The 21,468-nt window shown below is 41.3% G+C and overlaps 1 protein-coding gene across 13 annotated transcripts in view; it reads right to left on the bottom strand.

The window, feature by feature from the left end:
- The window catches only part of agrn (agrin), a 247,383-nt gene that overhangs the window by 70,077 nt on the left and 155,838 nt on the right, over window positions 1–21,468 (bottom strand). For 7 of the 13 annotated variants that reach the window (XM_032521015.1, XM_032521018.1, XM_032521021.1 and 4 more), the window contains 4 exons: window positions 10,534–10,758; window positions 8,168–8,392; window positions 4,785–4,789; window positions 4,400–4,601 (listed from right to left, as the gene is read on the bottom strand). In XM_032521015.1, coding sequence (XP_032376906.1) covers window positions 4,400–4,601; window positions 4,785–4,789; window positions 8,168–8,392; window positions 10,534–10,758 — 657 coding nt within the window. Of the gene's footprint in view, window positions 1–4,399; window positions 4,607–4,784; window positions 4,790–8,167; window positions 8,393–10,533; window positions 10,759–21,468 lie in introns of all 13 variants that reach the window. The other 6 variants (XM_032521016.1, XM_032521022.1, XM_032521020.1 and 3 more) reach the window with 1 other exon arrangement.

The raw sequence follows: 21,468 nt of genomic DNA, 5'->3' as shown, positions 1-21,468 counted from the left end.
AAAAAGAAAACACTGTTTTAATTAAACATTACAAAAAGTTGTTCCTGGGAAAAAAAAAATATTGTTTTAAAATTGTTTTCAAAAACCTTTTTGCTCTCAAGTCAAAGTCTATGTGAAAGGCATCCCGAAGATGTTTCATTTTACATATGGTGGTGAAGACTATAAACTAATGTTGAGTCAAAATGTTGTAACGGGTTAAAACTTAAGTCAAATGTTGGATTGATGGTAGGGCTGGGCGATATGGAGGAAATTAAATATCAATATTTGGTGAACAATATTCTTCACCAAATACGGAAATGTTAAAATTGTGACAAGATTGTAGGGTTGACAATTGGTGCTTTAACAAAATGTTATTTACACAAATAGTTTTTTTTATGAATAATGATCAGAAATGTCGATTTAAAGACTAAGTGGGCAAAGGTAAACAATAGAACAGCCAATCAATGACATCACTTTAATCTAATGCAGCCTTTAAAACCAGGAAAAGACAACGCTTACAATATCACGATATCCAACATCTAAGACGAAAAAAGCAGGAAAGAAAGTACAAAATCCTTTGAAAACATTGCCAATGTACCTCCATTGCTTGGTCCTCTAAATATAAATCTGCTACAATATCATAACTGCATGCACACTTCCTTGTTTTGTTTGTGCTGGTACCCTGCTGTGCTGACATCATATGGGAAGCCTAAAAATATTCTATGTGTTCCATGTATCCAAACAATCTGTATGGATTTACAGTCAGTTATAAATTAGATTTCTCGCTTTTCATTCAGACACATGCATAATGGCAGGTTATTGTCAAGGTTGCATTGTGAAGATGAAATCATGTTTTAATCAGGTGTTTATTCAGGTATGTTTGTGTGTGTGTGTGTGTGTGTGTGTGTGTGTGTGTGTGTGTGTGCGCACACATGATGAAAAACTAAACTCAGAATGCTCTTTTCACACTTGATGCATAAGCAGCTGCTTCTCTGGCAATGACAAACATCTTTTTCTTCCTCCATAAGTGTCACTCTTACATTCTGTCTCAGAATCCAAGGCCACAGACCAATTCACCTTCTTTCCTGGCAGCCAGCACTGATTCACTTCCAGCAGATCCTTCACATGCTCACGTATTTTCAAAAGATTTGTGACTCTGCCTGGACGTAAGTCAATCAGCTAAACACCACGTGGTGTCTCAATCACTAAATTAGAATTTAAGACATCAATCAAAGTGTTCTGGGGAGGACAGCATTCAGGACATTATAGACATGTGGATTCTCTGCATGACCATTCATTGTGGAGGCGAGGCCCGACATGGGAGTGGTGACATTAGGGCGCTGTCAGCCACATGAGAAGAGATTTACGACAGTGCCGGAACTGGAGAATTTCATCCGTTTGACAGCTGGCAGTGCAATCGATCACCCCGCTTCAGCGCACCACTCAGCCAATGAGACTGGGAAAAAGATCGTTATTTATCAAATAATGATAATTTAATATATCCAACTCTTCCTTTTCAGACGTATGAAACTTTTGTCTGAAGCCCTGACTCCACGGGTAAGTGCACAGGATTACACAGCAGCCATTGTGCAGACGTCTTTTGACAATGCCAGTCACTGTCAAGCACAAGCACAATAGAGCACAATAAAAGTCTGTGTCACAAAATGTATACAGTGTGTGTTCCTGTCATCTGATCAGTGTGTGAGCTATTGATTGATCTCTCAAAGACACAAAGATGCAAGCACGCACACTGCAAGCATCCCTATGGGTGTCTTTCTGGATTATGTACATTTGAAGTCTTTTGCGCAGTGCTATTACAGTGAGGGACCTTTATGTAATCTGGACTCCTACTAACACACTAGTGTAAGAAACATTGAAAGGACATGAGGGACAGAAAAGGACAGAGAAGGAGGACAGAAAGAAAGAAAGAAAGAAAGAAAGAAAGAAAGAAAGAAAGAAAGTTCTAACATGTGCCTTACACACACACACACACACACACACACACACACACACACTCCCCTTGCATGCATATCATCTGTCTAACTAAACCAACAGTCTCTGTGGGCACCTACGCTTGCCTCTTTTGATGTATAATTAAAACTGAATCGAGGGTGGGGGGCTTTCGTGGCGCTCTGTTTTGAAAAATATGCAAATGTCAATAAAAATGCATTAAAGAAACATATTACAAGTCGCTGACGGCTGCGATGCGCAAGGAAAGAGAGGAAGGATGAAGAGAAAGAAATAAAATAACTAAAACAAATGAGGAAGGGGGGGGGGGGGGGGGGGGTAGGACCAAGACACCACTTGCCAGAAATAATGAAACAGAGCAAAACGCATAAGAGCTTGCACTCCCATTTCCACTACTTAATTTATGCACAGCTCAGACGGCCGAACGATGCTAATGAGTGCTTGTGCCTCCTGATGCTGACAACTGGAGATAACTTTGGTATTCAGCTCCACCCCAACGCCTGGGGGATGGACAGATCTCTCCTGTTTTATCGGCCTCTGTAATAACAATAAAAATGTGGACAGCAACTCTGGACAAAATTACAAAACATGTTTGCTGTGTGGGGATTTGATGACTAAGGTAATGGGACAACATACAGCACACGGCAGTTTGCTACGGCTTTATCATGCATCGGGTTACGGCGGCAAAAATGCTTCTAATTCAGCAAGAGATTCACATAAGATGAGGCATTACAGATCGTCTTTGAAAACCATTTGGCTAAATAATCTGCATATCTTATGTTTGTTGCACAATTTAAAGGCCCATTCTTTAAAAAATGTACTTTTGACAAGAAAATCAAAACATGATTGCTTGTAAAATGCATGTTATTTGGATGAATCTGGCAATTAAAACTAATCTGAATACAAGAGTGCCACTGTCAAGTGAAGTCTTGGATATTTTATGGTGGCATGAAACAGTTTTTCACATTTGATCATTTCTGTCAAATTGACACATCTGTTTAAGCGTGTGGAGCTCACTGATGAATACATACCGAAAGTTGCTTCCAATTTGAAATAAATTGCAGGTTAATAAATTGCCCCAATTAACTAAACTCAAAGGCTGATTAATTTCTTATGTAATCTTGTATCTCTCTTTATTTTTCTTTTATTAGCAAATACCCATTTACAATACAATCAGGTAGCAGGCTTCTTAGTTTCACCAGCAAGAACTCTGCAAAACCCTGCAATACTTTAAATTAAAATGGGTTTTTTTGCGTTGGATGCTAACGCTCTATCTACTACTCATCTTATTTACAGTAATGAACACTAATTGGGCTACCTGTCTTTTGACCTTCTTTGCCTGAAGGTGTTTCAATATCTCACCTGAATTTGAAAGTTTTCAATAAGCTTAAAATGATCAAATACCGTATAAGGGATTTAAAAGGATTCCACTCAATGCAGTGAACGGCGACCCTAATGCAGCTTTTATGCTCAGAAATGGTTAAAAACTGAGTTCTTCGCATTCTTCGGGCAGTTACAAGCTTTTATGACATGACGGAGTGAGGCAGTGAGGTTACGAGCTGGCGTGCACTGCTGCATGCAGAAAGAAAGGAGTCGGCGGTGAGCAGTGGTTAGGCAGGTAGGGAGAGGAGAAGCTTTTAGACAGGAAATAAAGCACAGAGCAAGACTTCTCCAACCTCACGGATCACATCTTTGAAGGAGGGTAAACAGAAGGAAAGGACATTAATGACACAACGAGACAGAAGGAGTGGACAGAAAAAGACAACAGTACAAGACCCCTCCTGTAAGGTCCTTTCGGAGCGAGGGGAAGGGCTTCACTCCTCAGAGTCCACCTGATGAGGTCGCCCACCGGGTGACCCCACTTTCCACCTGCAGCCAGACAGCCAGGAAGACGACCACATGGACAAAGACTGACAGACAGACTGACTGACGCACTGAAACAAGAAAGAATAGCTTTTTTTTTATTACAAGGATACAAGAAAAAGCAACACACAAGACAAAGAGACAAAGACAGGGAGGGGGGGGAGCCACCGAAGTGGAAGACTGGTGGTAGGGAACGAGTGGAAGACAGAGAGCGGATGAATGAAACATGATGGTGGCGTTTCATTTTGGATGTGTGTTTGAGATGGAGGGATGAAGCGTGACAGGGATGGCGAGATGGATGGGAGGTGAGCGAGTGGAGAAGTGAAGGCACGTGTTTTTAGAAGGAAGGCGGGCGCACGCGTTCTGTCCATTTGAGTTACCCCAACCCGCCCAACCCCACCCCCTCAGTGAGCATCACTGAACTGTTTCAAACATGTTTCAGTTGACAAACATACAGTTAGCCTAGAAGACAGAGAAGGAAAACACATTGAATATGCATTAAAACAAGCAGAGAGAAAAGAGAAGGATTGAGAGTAAACAGCAGTATTTGTGCAAAACCTCCTGTTTCTTATCCTCTAGCTCCACTCACCACAGGGCCCCTGGTGCTTGATGGAGATGAGGGTCTTGCTTAGACACTCCGCCTTGCGTCGAATACAGTCGTTGGTGTAGGTGTGGGCGTCCTTGCCGCACACAGGCTTGTAGGTGCCGTCACACTCGATGGGATCACAGGAGCAGCGGGCGCTCAGCTGTTCCACGAGACACACTGCGTTGAAGAGACACTCCTCCTGACACTCCGCTGGAGTAAGGACATGGGTGGAAAAAGGAATCAATGTAGGATTTGTAGATTGTCTATTCCGGTTTTGGACTATTTAGGGTTAACCTGAGCCTAGTCTCAATTTGCCAGACCTTCCTCCACAGTGCTGCGTAGGAGGGTCTGGCTAGTCCACACAGCATTCTGGGATAGGGAGAAAAACGTGCTCTGGTTTATTGGCATTTCTTTAAACCAATCCTAATCGTTTTGGGCGGTGCTAAGCCACAGCGCCACTGCAAAATAGCATCGGGAAGGAACTTGTTCTGGTGGAACATGTGTAATTTAAACGTACACATGTTCCACCGGATAAAGTGCTACATTTAAAAATAGTTTTAGTCGTGCAACAGAAAACTCAGAGTGGACAGATAGTCTAGCCATCAGTCTGTATTTACCCTGCAGAGATCTGAGGAGCCGTTAACCATAGTCCTCATAAATCCACTGGAGTTTAAAATTCCAACACAAAAAAAAGGTAACGGACATCTAGCCAAAAAAGGGTGAAATCAGGTGAAATATCCGGCGGCAACAGAGCAATCCTGAAAGTGGACCGCCGTGGATATAGACTAACCTAAACCTATAACCCATTCCCAGACTCATCAAACCCTTCAGTATCACTCTTTTGTATATACACCTATGAGGCTTTTTAGAGCAATTCAACTCTTTTGTAACAGTGTGACCGACTGATCACCACAGAGACAAAAGGACAACAGAAGTTCTCAGCAAGCGTAAAAACAACATTTCAAGTTAGCAAAAGTGTTGAACTGACTGTTCTTCCAGCTGTGTGACACTGTGGTTCCAACTGTGGGGAAATATATCCGTTTCCATACGAAAAGTAATTATATGTCAGGGTGGACTGATGCCAATGCCAGCGCGTGTTCTTTCAGCAGCAGAGGTGAAGCCTTTCTCAGAAAGACATGAAATACATTTAACAACTCACCAGAAACGATCATATGTTAGTTAATTGAGTATCACTACAATAAGTAGTCATTCTAAGAACAACCTAAAGTCAGTTTACATCAATAGAAAATAAAATTATAATTCAATTTCATTTAATTTAAATAGTAAGAGTACAAACACGAGATGTAAGATCAGTACAATGCATTTACAGCCAAACTGATTTGCTGTTGGGCAGATGCAAAGAGGCCAGACAAAATAGTGACTTTTATCCAGTGTTTGTTAGTTTAATTATTTTATTAAAATTTCATTGGTACTTGGAAAAAAAACAGTGAATTGGTTGTTGTTGTTTTTAAAAAAGAAAATCATTCATGTGAATTGTTGAACTGAGGGTGAACGCTGGCAGACTACTTTATTATGTCCCAGAATGGCAGAAATGATTCCTCTTACCATACAAGAGACTGGATCATCATCAAATGAATGGATTTTTATTTAGGATTTGAATAGGTTTTGGTTCAGGCTGATATTATTTCTATTTCAGTTCAGGAAAGTTTTACTTTTCTTACATTTTCACTGACTTTAATTGAGTTTACAGTTTTACAATAATATCTATTCTCAACCCATTACAACTGACTGGAGATCAGGTTTGCCGTTCTCCCATCAAACTTTAATGGTAAAAGTTCACCAATAACTTTAATAAAATTGGGGAACTGAAACTCAAGAATTCTATTTTAAGGTCAGGTTAAAGTCTACACTATCATTCATTACATTTTGGCTCACTAAGCAGAAATCTACTACGGAAATTAAGAAAAAAGAAAGAAATGTAAAAAATTGCAAAATTGCCATTGAAGTGAGAAATCCAATTTGAAGAAGGCCTCTGTTCTGGAAGGCGCTCACTTGGCTTAGAAATGTATTTCATTCCTGATCAGTGGATCAAATTTGTACGGCAATTCAATTCCTTTTTCTTCTTTCTTTAAAAGCCTGTCTTGCCACACTTAATTACGTCGCTGCTGTATCTGAGTGAAAGGGCTACAAGGATGTGCAATGTCATGGTTACAAGTCGAAATGGCCATTTTCATTAGATATCAATTTGTAATTTGCTTGGGGATATGATTTCATGGATCTCTGTTTCAAATTGAATTATTCTTTCATTTGAAAAAGGCACAGCAGAGAAGGGGGAAGAAAGAAAAAAAACTTTCATTCATGTGCTCACACACATGCACATGTCTGCATACACACACATACAGACACTCTAACATAAAATCTGATCGGGATTTGTGAAATTTTAAGCCCTCACACTCCTCCATCAGCCTGTCAAGCCGAGCGAACAGGAGAGCCAGGGTGTGTCAAAGAAGTGTGTATCAGCCTTCATTGTTGACTGTTCCAAAGGGCGTCATGCAGTGATATATTCTTGTCTTTGGTGTTGTCAGGGGTCTCAGTATATGGGTGGGGGGGTCTCACATCACTGCCGCAAACCAACACAGATGTGGCTTTGCGAGGCCCATGCCGACAACACTGCGGGAAAATTGGATTTCCTCCGATGGCTATCAGATGTACAGTAAAAGCTGACAGCTCTTTGTTGACTAAGGCTTAAACTCCCTGTTCTAATGGCACAGATAACAGCCCTGGAAGCTCTTATCGGGCTGGAGAAGGTACCATGGATACAGTACAGACCCCGAGTCATTCATCTAAGTCCAATGCAGTGGATTACAGTTACTCTTTAATGCTAGCTCACCTACACCTGTCCAAATTATATGAAGGAATCATGTGAACTATAAGAATGCTTGCATATATGACAATGTGATGCGGTGTCATGACATGCTTTGCTAAACCTTTTAAAACCCACCTATTTCTGTGAATTAATTTGGATACAAACTTTTGGAGAATTAAATATTAAATTGTTGAAGTGTCAAACCGATCTGAAGGTAGGCAGACACTATACTTTGAAGGTTTCAGATGTATACTCACATGGGTTCTTTTTTACAAAAGGCCATTCTTTTTGAAAATGACTGATCTGCCGTTACATGTAAAACATATTCCTATTCATGCAACATTTTATATAACAACCTGTCCATAAACATTCTTTAGTACCGCAGGTGGAACAGTGGCTTATAAAAGATCAAATTTAGGAGAATTATGGCATCTGCACTTACAGTATTTGCTATAGGTGAGGTGCAACGTTATGACAAACATAGAGCTGATTGAGCTTGTGGCCACAGCACAGAAAAATCTAAGCTAAAACAACAAAGGAAAGTCAGGGGGAAAAAAACAAGAGGACATTTCAAGGACAGGTCAAAGAGTTAAACGAAAAGGGCATAAAAATTAAAAAAAAAAAAATCTGCATTGGAGTTATGACTGTGTGACTTTCACCTATTATATATATTATACATGGGCAAGCTAGAAAGTTTTTTTTCAGCTCCTCATGTTGCCAATTTTCCCATAATCTATGTATCATGTGTCTTTATTTCTTTATTTGTGAGCCACATCAAAGACAAATTCCCACTGCTTTATAATGGGCCAAGCTATTCTAATTCTAAAAGGTTGGAGAATGAAGCATTTGGTGTGATCCCAGCTGACTTACTTTTTCACAAGATCTCTCTACAATGCATACACGACTTTTCAGTACCTTCTCTAGGCTACAGTAACTGCACTTACCCAGCCGTCGGCATTGTCCAGCGTGGATCTTCCTGAGCTTGATCCCTTTCTGCGCTCCTGATGCTTCCATGGCGCACTCGCTTGGGTAGGTTTGGCCGTCGCTGGCACACAGAGGCTCATTCCCTGGGGGGCATGACTGCGGCAGGCTGAAGATGAGGGGCCGGCGGGTGAGAGCCTCCACCCGGCACAACGTGTTCAGGCTGTTCTCATTGTCTTTGCATGGGTCTGTGGAGACACATCCTTTCATGAATATGTACTGCAGTACAGCTCTGTATGTAGATCATTTTCTTTGGTGAAATAACATTTAAAAATCTGTTCATGTTAATTAGACTCTGGGGGATTAAACAAGATAGTGCGAATCAAAAACATCTCTGTCCATCTTTTGGTCCTCCGTGGAAAAGTAAACAACAATACCTTCGCAAAAGAAAGAAAAAAAACACATTACAATATTATAGAATATGATGTGTCCTGGCTTAATTGCCCTTAAAATTGGCAAGTGTTAAGAGAGCTTAGGTGAGCCTGTTTTTAAATTGCAGTAAACAACGATAAAGCTGTAATGTTTTTTCAGGCCAAATAATCATCTTAGTAAAGGTCGAATGTATTACCTTTTGTTTGTCTAGTAAATTTAGTGAGAAAAAGAAGAGTAAGAAGGAGACTAAGAAAGGGAGGAGCAGACATGATCCTCCATCACTGCTGCTCCGCAGATATTATCAGTAGTCAAGCAGCTGAGAGCAACTCAGACTGGGACCTTGGATGTGAAGGGGGACAAGGAAATGGATGAAGTGACGGCCGCTTAGATTTGCTCTTGAGCACGTTCCTCCTTCCAGGGGAGCGTCGGTCTGGCACGCTCGGCCGTATCAGACCGTGATCATAATGGAATTGGTTTGTGGATGTGGGGGACGGATGCGTTGCTCCTGTTTTAAGAGTAACAGTAACAAGCTTTATCCTGCTTGCCACGCTTTCAGCATGTGGAAAGACAAAGGATTTATGTAGCACCCTGACATATCAAATCACTGCCAAGCTGCCGGCGAGTCATTCAAAACACACCAAGGATGAAACAACCTATCACCAGTTAACGGAATAGAGAGGAAGAGAAAGAGAATGACAAAGCGGGAATAAGGGGAAATGGTTTCCAAAGACTTCTGGCTGGGATACAAAGAGCGACAATGCAGGGACATAAAAAGGAGCTGAGCGCTTTGGCTGAGGAGGGCTGGGAGGAGGAGTGAGTACGGCCAGCTCTGGCCAGGCCTCAGATTGTTTTCTATCACCACAATGCAACGGCTTGCAGAGTCTAGCAACCAAGCAAACAGGGGTTTTATCGTAATGCATGCAGCGTTTCTGCATAACACAGTGCCTCACCCGACAGCCAGACCATTATCTGAAAGAAAGACCATTACTTCCCATTACCAAGAAGAACAGCTTCCAGGATCCATGCTTTCCTCTAGCTGAGCATGTAGGGTAATTACAAAAAGAATGGCCTGTTTGCTTCAAAAACTAACAGCGTGGATAAATCAACCCCATTTTTCTGGCTAGGGTTAGCAGCTTGAAATAGCCAAGGCTTTTGATGAAATGGCTGTAGGAAGATTTAGAGGACCATTGGGGCCGAGTTGTCCCCTGAGCCGCGGACCCTCCCCAGGGAGGACGGGGTAACTAAGGTCACTTTGGCCGACTCAGGCTGGATTTATATGACCAACCTTCCACCGTTGGACCTGCATATCCATCTCTCTTTCGCAACACCCTGCTCTGTATCCCGGAGGCTCCCGCTGCTAAAAAACAGAGTCTGCTTTTCTTTCCCTCCATCTGCCTCAGAACAAAACACAAAAACCTCAAAGTTGAGCGCCTTGGGAGTAAACAACTATCACCTGATGATAACAAGGATGAGCAAAAAAGCTGGGCCTATGAAAACGACAGCTCTGAAGACCTACTTAGACAAAACAACAATTGGCACCGCAGGAGTATCTGTGTGAAGCAAAGCAACCTGAATGAAAAATGAGAATTAGCAGAGGCGTGCCGTAAGGAAGTGGGGTAAACAACAAAAGCCAGAGGTAGTAAACAGAGTAGAGAGAAGCAGAATGTAAAGGCGACGGAAAGGTTCCGCTTCTTGTTATTTCATTTGAGTAATTTATCAAGCAAAAATGCCAAAAAGAATGCGATTCCAGCATCGCAAATATGACAATTTTCTGTTTTTCCCTTGCTTAGGTCATTGTAAAGTTAATACAAACACATTTGAAGATGGTACCTTAGGCTGTGAGAAATTGCGGTGGACATTTTTTTTATCTTTTTGCTGGACACCAAATAGGCAAAATGAATGAATCAATAAAATGAATCCTGAAGTAAACAAAGAGTAAAATGAGGAGAGAGCTCACCGCAGTGCCCTTGGTATTGCACTCGTATGTTCCTCTGGTTCTTGCAGGCGTGCTGATGGAGCTCACACTCGTTTCGGTAATCCTTTCCATCACTGCCGCACACTGTCTGCTCGCGCTTGCCCTCGCAGCCGAGGGGGCACATGCATTTAGCCGACAAGCCGTCTGACGACTGGACGCAGGTGCTGCCGTAGCTGCAGACCACGTCGGTGCAGGGGTCCTTCAGAGCTGCAGACACAAAATTAAGGTTTAGTCAAAAGCAGAGGGGTTCTCACATTGAAGGATGGAATTGTGAACCAGCTGTACTCAGGGACACTCACTGCTACTGTACACTGGAGTGCATCACTGATGACAGGCCACCTTATTTAAGTGGCTGCTAGTGCACTTTTGAAAGCCCAGCGCAGTTATTCTGGGTTTGAGGAACTACTTGATACCCCTGGGTAAGGACGCACTGCCACAGCTGTCTACTCTTACAAACACGTTGCGTTTCATTTCACAGCACAGCAGGACTTGATTTAGGAGCCCTGCATTCACAACACATTCTCTATTGCTATGCTCAAGCATGCTTTAATCGCAACGGTTGAAAAGCGGCCCTCTGAATATTTACCTTTCCACAAATGAGATTGAGGGAGTGAGAGAGAAAAAAAGAGAGGAGGGAAAAGGGGAGAGAGGTATCCCCCCCCCCCGTGGACTTTGTTTTCACTCTAATTAAACAGCGTGCCACTTGTCGCTGAGTGACTCATTCCAATAATAGGATAGGGTGACACTTTTAATTTCACCCGTGTTCGCCACTGATGGGGGCTTTTCTGTGGTTTCATATGCTCGACAAAAGGCAGCCATCAGATTACAGATTGCCTTACAGCGTCATCTCGCTGCATGATACATATTTATGACGGTCATGGACAAACATCTTTCCCATGAGAGAGAAGCATAGCGTCAGCAGTCCTCTCATTTTTTAAAGCCCGCCACTTTTAGAACAAATATTTACCCTTGTCTGATATTTGTGACAACCAACAATAACCAAATTTAAATTTAAAGTTGGAGCGCGTGTTATTGAAGCACAAATTCTTTGTTGTGCATTTTGTTGTTCGTTTTTTTCTTACAACCCAATAAAGGAGTGCGTTTCAGGTTCAGGTTTGTCTTTTTTGAAAACACCGTACTCTCCTTCAGGATGGAATGGCACTGCCTTGTTAATAAGAGACTGGAATGTGTGCAGAGATATATTATGGATGCGTAAGGAGACAGGAGTGCTACGAAGAGTGCTCTTGATCAAAGGATATTCCTCCCCCCACCCCCAACTCGCTTTCCTCATCTTCATGACACATTTTTCCCCCTATTTCTTCTTCCTCTCTCTCCTGTCAAGTCCTTTTGAGGTTCGGTGCGTGAGACTCGTTAACGAACACTTTTTTTTATTTGTGCTGAATCGCAGCAGGGACTGACTCTAGACCTGATTTATGACAAAGGCACCTCAAAAGTAACTTCAAAGTAAAGTACTAAATTACAGGAGACTGATGGGAAATGACTTACTGAAATCATAAGTCATTGTGAGCCATCAATGGTGGTTTAATGGCCGCCAATGTGGACTTGATAGCGATAAGGACACTTGGCCTTCAATTTTAGTCTCAGCATATAAACAATGAGACAATAAAAGCATTGGAAAACAATGCTGCAGTAATGCTATTGTTGTATTTGCCAGATCAGGTAAAATCATGTTAAATCACAGCAGTAGTAGCAATAACACACAAGCTACAATCACAACATAAATTGCACAAATATGCTTGGAAAGTACTACTTGCTATGTAGTGTAGCACACAGCCCAAGTAGAAATAACCTTTAGCAATACTGTTTTGATGCACCTTCTGTTGGGAATTGAAGGAGGAATGTGTCCTGACACGAAGAAGCACCTTCTCAGAGGGCTTACAGTTTGGGGGCGTCAGTCACAGATACCGAGGAACAGGAGGAAGATGAGGGAGAAGCCCAACAAGCCTCTTCCCCTGCAGAGAGGGGGCCCTGTTTGCTTTGTGACTGTAAACAGCATCCTCATTTCTTGATCTCATTAAATATTTGCCTGGGCTTTCTTTCTCTCTCTATCCCAACTTTCTTTTTCTCCGGGCAAAGCTGGCATGTTGACAGCAAAGAGGTGTAGGGGCAGTAGTAAGGAGCACGAGAGCTAGGTAGAATAGGAAGGGGGGGGGGCTCCTGATTTGAACGCTAACAGTGGAGCCTCGATGGGGCGTTAGTGAAGATAAGCCTCCCTTCTCAGACTCAGACAAGCAGGCAAATTACCTGTGCGAATGTGATCAGTGTAACAAGCCTACAAAAAAAAGAAAAACACACGCTCACCACAGCAAACATCAAGGGGCTCCTGCTTATATTTTCTCATTATTATCATTTGAAAAGTGGCACAAAAGAAGGTGGAGAAAGCTGAAAAAGTCAGCAAAGCTGGCTTTGCTAAATAAAAATGATCCTCACTGCCAATTAGATCAGTCTCCCTCACTGATCTCAGTGAGGTTTAGACTGCAAGGATAATGGTGGGGGGCCCGCTAAGAATAAAGATAGACAGAGATATGATGACACAAAGTGGCACTGAAGGAACGGCATTGAAATTGCTAGCTTATGATGAGGGAAGCAGAAGACACCCAAAAGAACAGCCAGCATTCTAGGGCCCAATTAAAAGAATATTCCGTTATAATAATGATAATAATAATAACTTGGACTTATATAGCGCCTTTCAAGGTACCCAAGGTCGCTTAATATTGTATAAATGTATGTTAAAAGAGACTTTCAAAGAAGGCTAGTCTACACATTGAGCCATTTCCAGTTTTCTAAAATCCACCCATTTCAAAAGTACTTTGGACTACTGTCAGTTAATCACAGCTGGACCTGGATTTGATTGGCTCTTTTTAACTGAACAATCGCTCCAATTCTTCTAATCACAAGCTGAATGGACCCACTCCTGGAATATCTACATTCAGCAGATTTGCTTCAATTGAATCAGAGTGCCTGCTTTGTCTGCCAGTCAGACACACTGTGACTGGACTACCTGGGCTATGGCAATTCCTACAATAGATACACACCTTCCCTTTGACCTTAATTTAAGTAACTAATTTGAGCTGCAGATATAGAAAAAAAAGTTTTTGCCAACAATTCTCAGTGACTCTCATTTATCAACCTAACGTAGAAACCAGTGCAGATATGAGCCCAAAAATCCTCTTGAATGAATGGTTATGCAAGGTTGTGCATTGATAAATGCAGCAGCTGAATTTAAAATTCACGCACCAATATATTCTCGGTTTTGAGACCTCGCCCTATTTACAACATGGCCAGACGTAATCCGCCTAGGAAGCGGTGATTTTCAGAGGTGGAGATTGAAACCCTGACATCTCAGTTTAATTTGCAGCAACGTGTCCTATTTGGCAGCCTAAAAACTGGTATTAGGCTGTAGGAAGAATGTGGAATAGAAAGAGATCACTGGTGCGGTCAACAGTGTTGCCGTATTAAATCGGACTCAAGTTTATTTAATTTATACATCCTTGACATATGTATACTCGTAATAGTAATATAAAGGCTTATATTGTAATTTTTTATGTAGGTGTACCTATATTTAAATAAACACACGGTACCTGAGTTTATGCAGTGCTTTTTTATTTTACTCGTGTTTTTTTCATGAGTCAGAGCCAGGCAACAGCTGTGAGTAAGAGAGTGTGTCCTCTGCCCCTCTGTGCTGGACCACCACCCTGACCCTGTCTCCTGACAGCAGAGGGGCTGGAAAAACAAGCCGAAATATGTCGGACAATGGCAGAAAGAAATCGTTCACTTGTGGCCATTAACGACACTTTAAAAGACAAATGAAAACCTAAAGAATAAATAAAAATGTTGTGCATCGGCATGTTTCCTGTATTGAATATCAATACAGATCTCTTTTAGGTCGTACGCACGTTTCATAAATGAGAGCCAATCTCTCTATTTTCCGATTTTTTGCATGCATAAAAATGCAATAGTTTAACTGTTAACTGCAAACCTTTAACCTGTACATTTATTTGCATATTATAGTATAGACAATAACATTCCCCCCATATAGTTTGGTGCAGAGCTGCAAGAGTGTAAGTAGTATGGTATGGTAGAATTATGTGAGGTGTCTTTTATTGAGCATTAGTTTGACATCAGACACATGAAAATTGGAAAAGTACAGAACCTTCACAATACTGAAGAGCAGGTGATAGAGGGGTGATGTCTCCCTTAAAAGTGGGGCAGAGGGGTTTTGGAAGATGGGGGATTAGAGTGATCCTCTCCCCTCTCATCTCTCCCCCTGGCAGCCAGCAGCCAGGTGGGGAGCTCTGCTTCTCTCTGATCCACTGTTTTGTGCTGCAGTTTATTAATGCTTCATTAGGGACACGGAGCTGTCAGTGCCATGCCGGCTTTACCTGATGCCCTGCCGCCACGGCACCAGCAGCAGCGCAGATGTGTGTGTGTTTGGAGATTGTGTGTCCGTATACATATACCAGCGCACAGACAGCCATGGCGTTCAGTTGTGATATCTATGCATGTGCATCTGTGCATGCGTGTGCTCGTGTGGTGCTTCCTGTTGTGCCGGTAGCGATAAGGGTGAGAGCAGGGGGTTGGAGCTAATCAAATGCAATGATGCGATGTGGGGGGACTTGGCAGTGTGTGTTCTAATCAAGAAGCCCCCCCCCCATCACCAGTAGGAGAAAAAGAAGAAGAGAGAGAGAAAGATAACAAGAAAAGGCAACGTGACAGAGAGGGGGAAACCGCAATGAGGCAAGTTCAAATGTTGAGAAAATACTGTAAGAGAGCAGTGCAGATAAAGAGAAGTGTGCAGTAAAAGATTCAGAAATGTAAAAAGAACAGTTAAACATTTTCTTGTGAAATTCCAGTATATGCTTTCTGTCCGAGAGCGAGGCGTTTGGACCGAGCCAAGCTAGCTGTTTATGTGTAGCATGAAAGAGGTTGCTCGGACTGTTCAAACCCAGAAACAAGTCACGCGAGTCTGCAGTTCCCCTCAGCTCTGGAGAGTGTTTTAGCTTCTTTTAGCTCACTATTTCGGTTTTACGGCCTTTAACTTTACTATCGGTATATAGCTGAGTTTACCGCCCTCATGATGAAACCTTATTTCCAGCACACGCTGCAGGCTTCCCAGGACCAAATGGCAAACAGACATAGTTAGCGACTAGCTGGCGAACTTGTGAGATCTACAGCCAGTTGTTGGGCCTTGAAGTGGCAAGTGGCAAATGCAGCTTTAACGTGCAGGCACAAGATTGGTATTGATGTTTTCAGTTCACAAAAGGCAAAAACAAAACTTTCCCAAAATACTGAAAGCATAATTCTTCAACACTTACCCATTTTTCTACTCATTTACATGGTTTCAATGAGGATCCAACCAAGCATGAAAGCTCCCAAACATGCTGTTCTAAATGTTCATGTGTTTCCAAAATGACTCTCTTTTTGCCACCTGAAGCATTGTATTTATTACTTAATGTATTTTTTTCTTGTGTGTGTCCGGTTTGTGTGTGACAGTGTTAATAGATCCAGTATATAGTGCCCTCAATAACGTAAAGAAAATGAATTGTTTCCATAGCACTACTTTCCTGGCATTCACTGTATAGTACCTGAGGGTCTTTTAAACAAAGACGGAGACAAGCAAGAGGGCAAAAAAAGGCAGTATGAAATGGTCAGAAAATAAAAAAGATTAACTGACTAGATCAATACAGACCAAGATCCAATAACTAAATATGGATGACAACGTACAGCCAGACATCTAAAACAAGTGATGAGGAGCAGGAGGCAAGGACTGAGGCAAGGCCAGGGGATTAACAGTCCTACACCTCTCCAACATGCTGGTCACACACACACACACACACACACACACACACACACACACACACACACACACACACACACACACACACACACACACACACACACACACACACACACACACACACACACACACACACAGTTCACTTTCACTACTGTGAGGCCAATGGCTAGAAGACGATTCTGTTTGTTTGATGTAATTCTTCAAAGAGCTTCATTGAACTGCAGCTGTTGCACACTTTTATGCGTTTTGCTATTTTACCCTTGCGGATGGAAAATGAACCACAAAACAGCCCTCATCATACTCCAGTCTGCTGGTGCCCACACTCAGAGCAAAGCAGTGAAGTGTGAGTGTACGGTGGCTGGCTAGTGTTTAGACCAAATGTTTTTTAAACCAAATGTCTGAGGTGAAAGACATAAAACCTTTTAGGGGACAAGAACTGGAACTTTATTGTAATTGCAGAACTGAAAAAAGATAACTGTTTAGGAAAATTAAAAATGAAAGATGATAAAACAAAAAATGAATTCATGAATCCAAAATAGACAATTTTGTAGTTTTACTGTCATTTACCAGTGGAGCAGAAATCTTACTATTGTGAGGTGAAGGAAAGCACATGTGAGGTGCTGAAATGCCTACAGGAAGCCCATTTATTCTGCTGAGAGACAGCAAGAAGGAAGGATGCGATGAAATTGTCTGCATGTGGCATTTATGACAAACGAGATGTATGTAAACACTTTAGATCTTCAATGAAACATCAGTGAATATTAACACATTTAGATGCACTTCCTTTGAAGGAAACCACATGGAGCCTTGGGCAGGTACATCCGCAAAAAGAACACAACCATCTTATTTTATGTGTGATATTCGGAACCATCTAAACATAATTTTGCTCAATAAAAACACATTACACTCTCTACAGGGAGGTCAGAGGTCAAATACAATTGTAGAGTTATTTTCTGGACCTAAAGAGTTTGTTGAAACTGGACAGGTTCTACACCATAAAAAAAAAAAAATTAAAATATTGATTAGTGCAGCTTAATAATATTAGCGGCAGTGCCAAAACAACAAGTGAGAGGCACTAAATGTCCTTTATGCTAATACAAATCCTGCAATCGATGGAAGTATGTATTTTGTTGTACTATTAATCCAGGCAATTAAACAAAGCTCTGATGATGGCCACCCTTTAAAAAAAAAAAATCGACTTACTTACAACGGACTGTATTTCAGTCATGTAATCCATAAAAACAGGCTTAAAGAGATGAAAGATGTTAAGAAAAGACACGAGTTGACGGACAGTCTCTTTAACCTTGGGGCCTCCATGTCACCTTAATGGCCAATGGGAAAACGTCAGCATTGCGTATTGGAAAACTGTCAGTGCTTTTGCCAAGAGGTGTGCCTTTACAGCCGCTCTGCGATCAGGAAAGCCATTCACAAAAAAAAAACATTCACAAAAAATCTTGTATTCCCTCTGCAATAACCACTATGAAAACAAAAAATAGAAACAAAGCTATATATCTAAAAAAAAATAAGGCTCAGACCTTTTGAAAAGTAACGGGGATGCTATATACTGCTTGTCTGTTTACTTCTTGAAAGCTAGAATCACAGATAATGGATATGTTTAAGTTGTTGGGATCCACACCAGGCAGCCCTGGATCAAACTGTAGTGAGACTAAACGCGTTAAACCCAGTTAGAAGATTTAGCATTACACCTAGGGATGTCCCGTCCCAGAATCAGATTGGAGGCGATTTTATTTATTTTTATTTTATTTTACTGATCAAGGATCGGCATTCACCCTGTACAATGTACCTCAGATTGTAGTGATCCCCGCCTTCCATCCATTGCCTATATGCCCTGGCAGACTGCCTTTTCAAACCAAGATGGGCAGATTACTCCAGTTCTTGCGTGATTCCAATAGAAAACCCTGCTTTAAGGCCGTTATTCTCAGGACCCCACATCGGTTAAAGGAGAATTACGGCCATGTTTATGTTAATTTTTTGAATTTTTGCTATAAATACGCAAGTACTTTTGATTGAAAAAACCCTGACCTGAATCGGTGCAGGCAACACTGAGTAGATGCAGCTACGTGTACAAGCTTCCTCTGAGCTTCCGTGTGTATTTCCCACGAGCGCCTGGTGGTGTTGTTGTCGGCTGTGAGAGGCAATGAAGGCGGCCTGCCTGGCTAAGGGAACTAGCACACAGATCGACACAGCCAAGCCTCCAACTCACCAACACCAGATCGATTACACACAAAATGGATAAGATACAAATACACACGAAACTGCTGCTTTATGATTTTCACAAAAGCCTCTCTGATCACTAGCAGCTAACACCTACCTATGTCAGCTAACCAGGCAAGCAAGCTACCCACTGGCAAGATCAAGACAGGGTAGGTGAATTAAAACAATGTCTGACTTGAAAATGCATATGGATGTTATTTAAGGGCCCTGATCATGTTGTACAGACATATTAATTGCATTGGGTGTCTGTTAAGAGGCACAAAGGCACTCAAAAACTTGCCCCGTTAACTGCTGTTTTAGCTTAGTGGAAGCTTGTACACTGATTCAGTCGGGGGTTTTTCAATCAAGAGTAATTGCATATTTATAGCGATCAAGATTAACATAAAAAATTGGCCGGAATTCCCCTTTAACACCTATTTTATACAGTCTATGGTAAACACAAGAAGAAAAACAAAGATTAGATAGAATTAAGCAAAAGAGGCGTCACTAAGTTTAGTTTTCGTTGTCCAGCAGGGAATTTAAGGCTGTTTACGTTTTGGGTGGGGGGTGGCATCCTAAAGAGAAATATTTTGGTGTAAGTGTAAGTAAGTAAGTAATAAGTAAGTTATTAAGACACAAATAGTTACTTTGTTTGCTTAGTTATTTTAATTAAATAAATAATAATAATAATCCGGTGTGCAGCGCTAATATCGGAGCAACTACAAGTTTTGGATTGGGACTCGGTCTTGGCAGTTATTCAACATTTAAAAGATCGGGATTGGATCGGGAGTCAAAGAAGCTGATCCGGACATCCCTAATTACAGCAAACAATTGTTCTGCAGCTATGACTATGATTCACTGATGAAATGCTTTCATCACTAAAACTTCTAAGAGCAACAAACAGAAAACTTTAGTTAGCATTATAAAGCTGAATAAATCTAATGTGCCAAAAACACCTTTATGGCCACATACTGACAGCAAAATAAAAATGGAAAGATTCTGTGTTTGAAACCAACAAACTTCCATCAGTGAGTGATGCATTTCCAATGTCCTCCCGGTTCCATTTGGACTAAGTGTTGCATATGCTACAAGTTTCCTTTCATCAGCTCCTGATTAACCGCCGGTGGTGGTGGGGAGCCAAAATAAGCACTGATGTGCAGCAAAGCGTTGGCTCATCATACTTGGCCTTTGCCATAAACATTTGTTAATGAGTGATGGCCGCTGGGCGCAATATGCTGTTCAGAGCTGCTAAAAAGTCAATTACAATAGGTGTTGGTCCTCAACACAAACACTGGCACATCCTTATGAAGACACACAGCGTCAGCACACACTACACATGAATGCATGATAGGTTTAAAGACGTGCACTCAGAGTCTCATAATTCACTGTGCTTTCGTTCAGTTCACTAACTGACATGAAGGTCATAGTATCTATTGCCACTCCACGAAAGCTATCCTCAAGTCAGTGGTTCCCAATGTGGGGGCCAGGGCCGCAAAATGAATAAAAAAAACATGTCTGCTACACAAAATTGAGTTCATTATTTTCTAACTTTTCTAAAAATGTAATTTTTTAGGAACTGCTAGAGATTTTCACCTCTCAGCAATTCCAAAAAAAAAAATCCTGCTAAGCTGAATATGAGAAGGGAGCATCACTTAGTGACTGAAGTGCTCGCAGCTCATACAGTAGCATGTGGTTTGGCTTTAAATGGTCAGAAGCTAGTACGCTAACTCACGACTTTAACATTTTCAGTGATTTCATTTTGAAACAAACTGAAACATCAGCAACACAAAAAAACAAGAAATTATCTCTTGTTGCAAATGCACAAAATATACAATAATGAGGAACCAAATATTGAGACCTAATTGAAAACATAAACATCCAATGAATTATAATTTAAAACTTGTGTTTATCAATTTATGTCTCTCTCTCACACACACAGATATTTGCAATCAGATAAAATCCTCAAATCAGCGTCCACATTTCAGCCTTGCAAAATAGTAGCCTATTTAACATGACAACCATTTAATTCAAGCTATTTTGATAAGCCTCTCTGGGAAAGACTGCAGGAGCAAATAATAGATAAAAATAACTTGGATTGATTCTCTTCCTTTTCTGGCAAGCATTATTATCACAGGCAGGCAGGCAGAGTGTGTGTGTGTGTGTGTGTGTGTGTGTGTGTGTGTGTGTGTGCGCGTGCGTGTCTATTATTCTAATTGTGAGGAAAATTGTTCAATCTCACTGAGAAAAGCACATTTTAGGTAGAAATGAAGGTACATTGGCCTGTCCTCACAATCCTAACAAAGTTAGAATGAAGTTAATGTGATAAGAATAAACTATAAACAAAGCAATATTCACATTGTTGCCAGAGAAAAACAATGCGGTCCGAAGCCCTAGTCAAGTGATTTTGATTAATGCTATAAAACTGACCTATTCCATCTGGGAGTCGAATGCAGTTGTGAGTTGCACATGCGTCACTTTGCAACAAGTAGCCTACAAGATGCTAACAAAAGACTTCTGTAATGTCAATACAGTAAAATTGGACCTACATAACGTAGTTCTTTCACTGCTGGCTACAAGTTAGCAATCAAACACAAAGGATGTCACTTGAATGGCGTTTTGAGCTAACGTTAGCAAGCCAACAATTATAGATAGCTAAAAAAAAATTGAAATGACTGCTTGCTAAAAGCTAGCAATCAAACACAACAAAGGCTGTGACTTGAATGGCGTTTTGAGCTAACGTTAGAAATCAAACAATCATCGATAGCTAAAATGTTTTTGAAATGACTGCTGGCTACAAGCTAGCAATCAAACACAACAAAGGCTGTCACTTGAATGGCATTAGCAATCAAACAATCCTAGATAGCTAAAACATTTTTGAAATGATT

Source organism: Etheostoma spectabile, chromosome 7 (assembly GCF_008692095.1).
Source record: "Etheostoma spectabile isolate EspeVRDwgs_2016 chromosome 7, UIUC_Espe_1.0, whole genome shotgun sequence".
Classification (NCBI taxonomy): Eukaryota; Metazoa; Chordata; class Actinopteri; order Perciformes; family Percidae; genus Etheostoma; species Etheostoma spectabile.
The sequence above is the reverse complement of the archived record's forward strand: the minus strand, read 5'-3'. Positions and strand labels throughout refer to the sequence as shown.